The sequence below is a fragment of the Pseudorca crassidens genome, chromosome 11, assembly GCF_039906515.1.
Source record: "Pseudorca crassidens isolate mPseCra1 chromosome 11, mPseCra1.hap1, whole genome shotgun sequence".
In the NCBI taxonomy this organism is placed as follows: Eukaryota; Metazoa; Chordata; class Mammalia; order Artiodactyla; family Delphinidae; genus Pseudorca; species Pseudorca crassidens.
In genome coordinates, this window is record NC_090306.1 from 94873170 (window position 1) to 94884003 (window position 10834).

The 10834-nt window shown below is 53.7% G+C and overlaps 1 protein-coding gene across 1 annotated transcript; it reads right to left on the bottom strand.

Moving 5' to 3' along the window:
- TXN2 (thioredoxin 2) lies at positions 1-10601 on the bottom strand. The gene is made up of 4 exons (XM_067697929.1): positions 10445-10601; positions 9702-9964; positions 7755-7878; positions 1-902 (listed from the first exon to the last, which is right to left on the bottom strand). Exons 2-4 carry the CDS (start codon positions 9962-9964, stop codon positions 789-791), a joined length of 501 nt encoding a protein of 166 aa, XP_067554030.1. The 5' UTR covers positions 10445-10601; the 3' UTR covers positions 1-788.
- Between the last annotated feature and the right edge of the window lie 233 nt (positions 10602-10834).

The window sequence follows — 10834 nt, forward strand, 5'->3', positions numbered from 1 at the left end:
GACAGTGCAAACCCTAGTTTTATTGGTCCAGTTCTTTCCGTGAAGTCTCCTGCTCGGAGAACTGAAGGGCCAGATGATGGTAAAGGAGGGTAGTGTCTCGAGCCTTTCAGAGGCAAGGGTTTGCAGGATGCCCCCAGCCCAGCACACGTCCGCTGCCCCGGCGCCTGGGAGGAAAGAGGGAGGTGGCTCTTTGGGGGGTGGGGGTGGGGGGTGGACATGGTAAGCTAGTGCAGGGCCCAGGGTCTGTTCTTCACAGCGGGAGGTAGACGGGACCACATAAAGTTCTTTATTACAGACCTACAAAAAAATGAGGGAATTATGTATATTACTCTCACTTGTTTGGGTTTCTTTTTTCCTTCTTCTTCTTTTTACAAAACAGCAGCAGGAGAGAAAAATGCAGGAGGCAGATGAGCCAGGCACCGGGGTTCAGATCAGAAGGGAGCAGGGAGACCAAGCCGTTACTGCAGGCTGGCCCCGGGACTCTGTCCCTGCAACCTGGAAGCGTGGCGACCAGCCCTAGAGGGAGCAGACAGAGAATGGGTGGGGAGACGTCTGTCCCAGCTTGGCGGCGGCACTGCTCCTTGGGCAGCCACCCTGGCGGTCAGCCGGGTTGGGAGCACTTGAGGCTCCTGTGTTTGGAGGCCTGGTCTCCAAAGCACGGGCCCACGGGGGCCAGACAGAGGGAGGAGGCGGGAAGGGCCAGCACAGAAGGGCTGTGAGTGCTATCGGGGTCCCCCGGGAACACGGGGCCCAGGCGGGCAGGGGCAGTCAGGACGCTTCCCTGCTTGTCAGCCAATCAGCTTCTTCAGGAACGCCTCCAGCTGGTCCTCATCCTTGATGCCCACAAACTTGTCCACCACGTCTCCATTCTTGATGGCCAGCACGGTGGGCACAGCTGACACCTAGGTGGAGGGGACAAAGGAGGCCGAGTCACTCAGATGTGAGCTCCTCTTGACCGTTATTCCCAAGCTGTGGGGAGAGGGCTGGTGGTTCATGCAGGGCAGTGGCTGCCCAAAGCCACGGGTGGGCCCCCTTCCCTTTGCGCAGGGTACGGCAGGGCCTGCAGGTCCGCTCCCGGAGAAACTTTTCCACTGTGGGCTCCCAGCAGTACCCTTCCTCCCCCAACTGTGTGCCTGACTCACTGTCCCAGTGGTTTGGCTGGAATGACAGGAGAGATTAAAATAACCCGTGCAGCTGCAGGCCAGAGCTGTGGGCAGGGAGGAGCTGAGGGGCTAAGAGAACCGCCCCGAGGGGCGGCCTGGCACACGGGGACCAGGAGAATTGGAATCCTGGCCTTGCCACTCATCAGCTGGGCGCCTTGGCCGGGTCACGCCAACTTCAGAGCCTCGGCGCCCTCTTCTGTGAAATGGGGATGAGTTTCTATGGTGCAGGTCTAGGACAGGGATTAAAGATTTGGATATAAAGCTGCGTAGTCAGGAACTCACGCTCTGGGGCCGGCTGAGCCAATCTCAGGCCGTTCTGGGCGAGCCATTTCATCACTCGAAGTGTCCGTGTTCTCATCAGCAAATGGAGATACTACTGGGGCTTATATTAGCGGGCATAGGGGCTGAGCCGGCTAATCTCTGCAAAGTCTCAGCACAGCGCCCTGCACTCGGCACGGTGCCCGGCACACAGTGGGCACTCAACAAATGAAGGCCACAGAGGGCACGTCACAAAAGGAAAACCCAGGGTCCCGCGCAACCTCTTTCAGCTCCACGCCACGATGGTTAACAGGCTCCAGAAATTCAATGACTCACACTGGGCAGTGTGGGAGGAGGGGCTCAGCCTTGTGAACCTAAATTTATTTATTAGGGGGGTTGGACATTCTTGGCCTGTGAAGCATTTTCTCAAGCTCCCCCAGGGGACCTGTACAGATCACGTGGTATGTAAATGAGGCCCAAGACCTGCTCTGGCATCGCGCATTCTGCTGCCTGGGCTCCCCACCTGGCATTGATGGCATTTGAAAAAACTATATAAACAGAACAAAATAAACACAAACTTTTCTAACACACAAGTTAACTACAAAGTAACTTGTAGTTACTTTGTAACTACAAAGTAGTTACATTTACAGTTACATTTGTAGCGATTTCTACAAACGTACCAGTTCTTCACGTGTCCTGAGTGCTGTCCTGCCCATGAGTCACCCTGGGAAGCCAGGCCTAAGATTTGGAACGTTCTGACTGTGCATATGTCAGTTACAAAACAGTAGCGCGGGCCTGACCGGCCCAGTCTCAGTATGTGGCAGGCTGTGCGCCTCTCTTCTAACGGGCTTTGGGGACAAACACAACAGGTAAGATGACAAGAGTCCCTGTCCCTGTTAGTGCCTTCAGGTGCCCTCAAGGCTGTCCTGGGGCTGCTGTTGGTGGCAGCTGACACGCTTCCCAGAGGCAATGTGCAGGCAGACCCACCTGGTGGTGGGCTGACCACCACACGTGCCCCTGCTCATGGCGCCACCACTGGCTCCGTCCTTCGCGCCCCTGGCACGTGTGATAGCACGAAGTGCAAGGCTGAGCACATGGCTGCCCCGTCTGCAGGCCCAGAAGGGGTCCTTCCAGGATGCAGTCCCTGGAGGCGCCCCGGGCCCGCACATGCAGTCTCCTGCGCCCTCTACTGGTCTGTGGAGGCAGCGGCCTCACATCCGGCAGCTCTGAACTGAGGCCCAAGGCTCAGGCACGAACTGCTCCACTTCGCCCATGCTGGATCCCATGCTGTCCTGTGCTTCTTTAACTGAGGTAAAACTGTATCGCAGTGTCTGAGCAGTGGTCTAATTGTTTTTACCGTCCTCCCTCTGAGCAGGACGCTGTGCTCACTGAGGTGGCTTGGAGTAGACTCAGTTCTTCTCCAGAATTCTAGATGATTCCCTTTACAATCGCATTTGTGTAAACTCACACGTGTGCTTACACACGCACAGACCATGCTGTAGTTGGGTGTACAGCAGACACACTGCAACTGTATTTTCATGACAACCAAAATCTAGTCATTACTGATCAAGGGAGTTCTTTGAGGTTTGAGCCTAGATATACAGACAGACAGACAGACAGACAGACACACACACACACACACACACACACACACACACACACACACACAGAGTCATGGGCCTGCGAGAAGCTGGATTTTCTAGGACACTTCAGGGATACCTGGGCTGTGACTGGACTTCCCTCACCCCCAAGGAGGAGGATGTGGCTTTGCTGACCCTGAGTCTGGTTCACAAATCTGGAAGGGCTGGTGCCTGTAAAGACTGCCTTAAATGGAAGTGCACAGGTCCCTGGCACATTCTTCTGGAAAGGCAATGTAAGTGTAAGGGGATCGCGGTGGAGCGAGAATTCAGCTCCCCTCTCAATTCTCGTGCCACTGAGGGAACCAAGAGGCTGGAGAAGAGATGAAAAGATGCGCTAAGATGCGCTGAGCTCCTGCTCGTGAAGCCACCTGGAGGCTTCCATGCTTGGCTGAAGGCCCCGGGAACTCAGGAGGCGTAGGGGTGTGCGTGTGTGTCTTCCCACCAACCTGCAGCCCCCCAGCCCACATTGCCACTGAGCTTGGTGTCCCTGCCTGGTCTTCTCCCGTCTCACCCCAATTTCCTCCATTTGTGAAATGCAAAGGACCTCCCGAGGGACAGGCGGACGGGCACAGGGCTAGTTGTCACAGGAGACTGGTGACCTCCTCCTCGGCCAATTGCAGAACACAAAGGAAAAGGTCACTGTCACCCCGGCAGCCACATACTGGTGCTTTTTACGTGTCAGGGACAACCCGGACCATTTGTGTGTGCTGGCTCATCAACTCCTGCCTCAACGTGGGCTCATTTTACAGATGAGAAGACTGAGGCTCAAAGGCTGAGTGACTAAGCGATAGGGCTGGAATTTGAAACAAGATCTGTGTGACGTTGCTGTCGTGACATCAAACTACGTTATACCTCGGCCCAAGAGCAAGGGATTGGAGATAAAAACATTGAGTCCCAGCAGGGCAGGGAGGGATGTGTGGGGAAACATTAAAAGGATCTCATGCTTCAAAAGAGAAAGGCCAAATGCTTTTGGATACAGGAGGGTTCTTGGAAAAACTATTACTGAAAGAATCGAATCCAACTATATAACATCCTGGAGAAGGCAAAACTACGGAGATAGTAAGAAGATCAGTGGCTGCCAGGAGTTCAGGCGGAGAGGGGAGGAAAAGGTCAATCAGAGAGGATTTTAGGATGGTGAAACTCTTCTGTGTGAGACGGTAATGGTGGATACGTGTCATTATCCACTTGTCCAAACCCACTCGCTGACGGCACCTCCCCTAGAAGGCCGGCCCAGAGCTTCAGGGTTTTTGCTCCTCGATGTTGGGTCCTGGACTCCCGGCAGTGGCATCACCTGGAAGCTTGTTAGAAATGCAGAATCTTGGACCCTTCTCGGACCCACTGTATCATAATCTGCTTTTTAACAATATCCCAGGTCATACTCATGTTTGAAAGTGCTGATTTAGAAAACTTTCAAAATAAGGGAATATGGTAATGACGGAAGTACTGTGCATTCCAGCTATGCGTTATTTCACTAATACTGAAATACTATTCAATGAACTGTCTATGAGGATATGTGGACCATTAAAAATTCAAATAAAAAATTCAAACGAGGTACCCCAAATATTGACAGTAGTTTGTTTCTATGCTAAGATTATTGCTACTTGGTTGTTTTTATAATGTTTTTAAAGGGCATTCTCTGTAAGATGAGAAATAAAAGGATGAAACTCCAAGTGTGAGGCGAGCAGCAGAAGCCCCAGAAGAAAGCATGTAGGTCTGCAGCCCGATCCGCTCTCTCCCCAGGGTCTGAACGACTGGGGGGCACCCAGCAGAGGACCTGAGGCGACGGGGAGCAGAGAGCTCTTCACTCCGCCAAGCCAAGCGGTGCGGGGGGGGGGGGCACCCCAAGGCCCCGGGCCACTTTCCCTTCCCTCTCCTTTGGGAGATGGTGAAATTCTAGGGTGGACAGTTGACTGAAGCATAGAGTGTGGAGGGAGGGGAAGAGGGTGTGTGCTGGGCTTGGGGGTGGCAGGAGAGCTTGGGAAGAATTATATTCCCTGAACAACTGAAAGCAGTCTCTCCAAGTCCACCCACCATTCGGAAAAGGCCTTCAGGCTTCGGAGGAAGCTGTCCCAGGAGGCACTATGGACCTCTTAGCTGAAACTTCTTCCTCAGACTCTCTTCAAAACAACAGGTGTGAAGGAAGGAAGGAAGGAAAGGGGTCGGGGAGGGGTCAGGAAGAATCCCCACTGGAGCTTCCTAAACCCTGCAATGACATCAGCCCAGGACCTGGCAAAACAGGAGGCCAGGTCCAGGGGACGTGGGCCCAGCAGCCTTGAGGAATTTCTGTATGACGCCGTACTACGCGGACAGTAGACAGAGGGAGAAGACCCTACAAGAGGACCTCTCCCCCACCACACACTTCCCAGGCTTAACCACAGGGCTTCAGGGCCCGGCCGTACATCACCTGGAATGCAGGCTCCCTGGAATGCAGGTGGGGTGGTCTTGGGGATTCTCGCCACCCGTGTGGCCACAGCTGGAGGAACTGGGTGATTCTTTTCTGTATCCTTACAGCTACTACAGTTGCTGAGACACGGTCGGGGCTCAGGATGTTGGCCTAAGTTCCACTGCCTGAAGCTGAAGCTCAGGAGGGAGGGAGCCTGGAGCCTGCCCATCACCCTGGGGTGCCCAGAAGCTCCAGCCCTAAGCTCACACCAGAAGACCACACCCTCACTCCCACAGCTGCCGTGGGTCTCTGGGGGAGGGAGGGACAAGCAGTGAAAGCTAGGGGCCCCTAAATGGTCAGACAAGTACCCTCTTGACTGGGCAATCAGTGGGAGAGCTTTTGAAAACAAAAACAAAAAAAGTACAATTCATTGCTTCCCTGGAGCCCTTGTAAGCGGCCCCCGGTCACCCAGTGCCATGGATAGTCTTACTTTGGTAATATCCCCCCAACCATCTGCAGCCGTCATCTGTGGCTCTGCCTGCCCAGCATCTTTTTCCTTTGCCTCTGGTCAGCGAAGCTGGCTTTTCCTTTGAGTGACCACCCCAGCCCCAGCTCCACGGCAGCCAGCCTATTCTCACCCCCACCCCCATCCCTTTCCTGCCACAGGGACTGGCTGGAGGGTGGGCATCTCTACTTCGCCTGGTCTAGGGAGCCGAACCTGGACTTCCAAACTCTGAGAAAGAGAGATGCCACCTCTTTCCGTCACTTATTACCAGGGAGGGATGTAGTGCACTCTGGCCAGATCTAGATGTTTCAAGAGAACCAGAAATCTGGATGTTCCTGTAAAATCTTCTGAGTTTTAAATAACAGCATCTGATTCAGCATTTAAAAAAAAAAACAAAAACATTTTGAGGGCCAGACCAATCAAGCTAGTGAGCCAGATGTGGCCCACAGGCCACCAGGGGCAACCCTGGCTCCGGAATAATGCCATCCAGGCCCCTTCCAATTGGGCGGCAGTCGGCCTTCCCAGCTGGCTGTCCTCTCACCGCTTGCTCGGCCCTTCACCGTGGCCATCCAGCCACAAGGGACCGCTCCCCTTTCTCCAACTACAAAGTGGCCTCCGAGGCCCAGAGGACGCTCCGCATCCCATGCATCTCCTGCCCCTCTTCCTCTGGCAAGCCCTGCTCCAGGCACACAGGCCCTGATGTTCTGTGCGCACACGCGTGCGGCCCTGACCTCAGGGCCTTTGCAAAGGATGTCTGCTCCACTGGATCGCGCTTCCGAAGAGCGGCCTGGTTCGGTCCTTACTCCCTCCAGGTCTTCGCTCAGCTGTCAGCTTCTCAGCGAGGCCTTCCCGAGCCCACCCTTTAAAAAAGGAAACCCTCCCCAGCCCCGTGCCCGGCACTCCCACCCCCGCTCCTGATTTCTTTTTCTCCACGGCACTTATTATCTAAAGCAGGGATCAGCGAACGGTGGCCCACGAGCCAAACCTGCTGCCCGCTGCCTGTTTTCGTAAATGAAGTTTTACCCGCACGCGGCCACGCCCATCTGTTTAGATACTTTCTATGGCTGCTCTCGTGCTACACGACAGGTGAGTATTGCAACAGAGACCAATGCCCTGCAAAGCCTCAAACGTGTACCACCTCGTCCTTTAGAGAACAAGTTTGTGGATGCCCAATCTAAAATACTAGCATGCAGGCTCCACAAAGGCAGGGATTCCGTCAGCTCTGTTCACTGCCACATCCTCACCACCAAGTAACAGCCCTGGCCTCAAAGGGACTCTGAACACGTGTCTGCTGAAGGAACGCACAAACCAGTCAGGCACAGAACAGCTCATGTCTGTGTTTGCTGTGCTCTCGGCCCTGCCTTCTTCTCCCATCCTTCACGGCTCTGCTCAGAGGGTCCCTCTACCATGACACATTCCCCATCCCCTTTACTCCCCCACCCCAACCCCGGGGACAAGGAGCTCATCTTAGTTGCGCCAGAATCATGTACCCCTGGCACGCCGTAGGGCTCACAGATGGATGGATGAATCCATGAATGAGGGAGGGCATCAACTTCCCAAGATTCCGAGAAAAACCTGGTGTTTGGGGTCACACATCCCACTGCCTAAAGGTGGTGAAGAGAGACAGGAGGCTCAGAGGACCAAGGGAGTCACATCTGAAGTGCTCTGAACCCCTGAGATCTCTAGAAAGAATCAAGACACCCCCTTACTGGCTTCCTGGCGGCCCCCAAGACGTCTCCAGCTACCCTGTGGCCCCAAGCATCCCCACACCAGTTGCCCCGTGGCCATCCCCTGCCGAAACATACCTCATACTCTATGGCGAGGTCTGTGTGGTCGTCAATATCCACCTTGGCCATCACCACCTTTCCATGCTGCTTGGCCACCACCTTCTCTAACCTTGGCCCCAGGATCTTGCAGGGACCACACCACCTCGGAAGGGGAAGGAGAAGCATCCCGTCACAAAAGCGCTCGCCAGTCAGTCTACGGTTTCCCAGGACCTTCCCTTGACCCACATCTTTCCGAGGGACTGTCTGGCCTCATCACCTCTGCTTACAGTGTTTGGATATTAACCTGTAATGCTGACATGCCAGGTAACTCCAGGAGACTCTGCAATTGGGAAATTTTTACAGGTCCTGGATTTCTAAAACACGGGCCTCATCCTAAGACTCTTAGAAAGGTCATTTCACGTATTTCACTATATCTAAAAGAAATACACTGTCATATAGATGAAAGCGGGATTTGAAGTTAAAAGGTTTAGGTTCAAAGACAGGCTCCTGCCAACCAGCTGATTGTTCTGAAGCTTCAGTTTCCTCATTTGAAAGCGAGACTCTGGATCTAGAAGCTATGATGAGAAATCAATTAAGACAACGTGGATAAACATGCTTTGTAAGCTGCAGAGTTACTTCAAACACCTCACGGACTCGGAACTAAGGGAACTGAAACCAGTAGCTAGGGAGTATCTACGACTGCCAGCCACTGTGCCAGAACCTTCTCAGCTTTTACTACACAGAACCCTCAACCCTGCAAAGGAAAAGAAAACGTCTTCCTAAGAAACTGAGGCCCAAACAAGTTACGAGACTTGTGCAAGGTCTGGGACTGCATCCAAGGTTGTGTTCCAAGTGTCTTCTTTTAGCCCCAGGTTACCCTGTGATCCCCCAGGCCCTCTGTCAACTGCCGTCACTGCACTAACACAGGTGTTCCCCTCTAGATGGTAAGCCTAGACTGTCATCTCTAAGTACGTGCCACTAAGGGCAGTGCCTGGCACTGAATGAACAAACTCACCCCCTGCCTCCTTTATGGGGAAGAAGATAAGGCATCACCCCACTTTTCATCCATTTTAGAAGCCTTCTCCGGTATGCTCATCAGACCAGGAGGGCAGGACAGCTCTGCCTTTCATGAACCCCCGACTGGTGACTCCTATTTTATTCTCAGCCTTTAAACCCTTTGCATTCAGAGATTTTAATGAACTCACAACACCTAAAAACCCAGTCTGCAAGACCTTATCTCCTATCAAAGTGAAGAGAGGGAGGCAGAAGGACACCACATGGCCCGCCCAAGGCAACACAGTGAGTCAGAGAAAGAATGGGAAAGAAAGCAAAAGAATCTGTCAGTGGTTTGGTTTGCGCAAAAGGCCTTCCAACTTCTAACTCTGGCTTCTTTCAGGATGCCCCATTCTGAGGGGTTTGTCCAGTAGTTTTGGAGTCAGACGTCTAGCCAGGCCTCAAAGGTCCGGAAATGAAGAAGGCCAGGCCAACAATCAGAAGGCCACAGACATTTAAATATCCCTAAAACAAACTCACACAGCACTGGAAAGAAACTCCTGCCCATCCTCTGCATGCCTGGGCACCACTGCGGTGGCACTGATAACTTTTTGCCAGCCCTTCCCAGGTTAGGTGGCAAGATGTTAAAATAAAATCAACTCTCTAACGGGCCAGGAACTGGGATACACCACAAGTCAGATGATGCTGGAGTCATATTTTTCCTGCTTTGGTCCAAGCTGAAGATGACCGGGGCCATTCGGGCAGTGAGATACACAACATAAGTGTTTCGCAGCACCGATCACAGTGAGTTCTGAAGATTGTTTACTAGTTTGTCTCCTGCCAAACTATACTTAATCTTTGAGAGAAGGGATTGGGTCTCATCAATCTTTGGAATGAGAAGAATCCAATGTAGCACTGAGACATAGCAGGCTCTCAATAAACAAATACCTGAACGAGTGATACCCCAGTCTTCTGCCAACTCCCAGGACTCACTGTGCATGGAAATCCACAACCACTGGTGTCTCACTGTTGACAACTCGGTCTTGAAAGTCTGGTCCATCCTGGATGTTAAAGGTCGTTGTACAGACTCTGGTGGTGTGTATTGACCGGGCTTGGCTGGGTGTTACTGTCAGGTTACTGGGACTGCGCTGTGGGGTCTGCAGGGCCCTGGACGCACGGGGTGCCCACCGACTCTGAGAGGGCTCCCTGCAGATGACGGAGGCCAGGAACCTCCTCAGGAGAAGCCGCTGAGCCATCTGTGAGGGGAAGAGGCAGGAAAAGTAGGGGCAGTCAATACACCATTAAAAGAGAGGTATACGGGAAACTCCGAGGCTCAGGTAAATCGTGACATGTCCAAAATAACCCAATTATTAAATGAGAATCAACGTTGGAACCCACGGCGGTCTGAGAAGTCCTTACTCTTATCGATTACTTTTTTTCAAAGTGTTTTAATGGGAAATTTAGGACAAAGGGGGTGGCTGTCAAAGGATCAGGAAAGAGGAACCGCAACAATTCAAGGAGGAACGAAGAGGCACGGGGTAGGAGGGGGGAACTAAAAAAGGAGGAACGTGTGTGTGGAAGGAACTGGACGCCACCAGGGACCCCGGCTCCCCGGATAGCAAGTTCCCCCAGCCCAAGGTCTCTGTCCGCTCGGCCGCCGGCCCGCACAGGAGCGCGCCAGCAGAGTGCCTCAGCCGCCTTGACACCACCTCGCGCCACCCCCACGGGCCTCCTACCTCCCTGCAGCGAGAGCAGAGGCATGCACAGCGCGGCCCTCCCCACCGGTCAAGGGCACTCCTGTTGTCACTTCCTCAGGGGAGGGCCTTAAGCGTCACTTCCGGGCACAGGCTACCTAGAGCAAGCCTTTCTGCAACGTGACGGGAGGCGGGGGCGAAGCCTCAGTTAGGAATCGGAAGAGAAGGGCTGTTGGAGGGAGAGACCGGAAGAGGGGCGGGCCCTTAGGGAAGAGACCGGAGAGAGGGGCGGGTCCTCAGGGAGAGGGACCGGAAGAGGCAGGCGGGCCCCAGAGGAGGGTCCGGAGGAGGAGGTGAAGGAGGAGGGAGCGACAGGGAGGTACTAGTTGGAGAAGAAGGGCGGGAGGGAGGGCTGGTTCTGGAGTTTGCAAA

Bases quoted from the DNA above. Each gene is read 5' to 3' on its own strand.
- TXN2 (XM_067697929.1), bottom strand. From the start codon at position 9,964: ATGGCTCAGCGGCTTCTCCTGAGGAGGTTCCTGGCCTCCGTCATCTGC. The intron at 7,879-9,701 runs GTGAGTCCTGGG...TCCCCTTCCGAG, and splicing joins GTTGTGGATTTCCATGCACA to GTGGTGTGGTCCCTGCAAGA. The intron at 903-7,754 runs GTATGTTTCGGC...CCCTCCACCTAG, and splicing joins ACCTCGCCATAGAGTATGAG to GTGTCAGCTGTGCCCACCGT.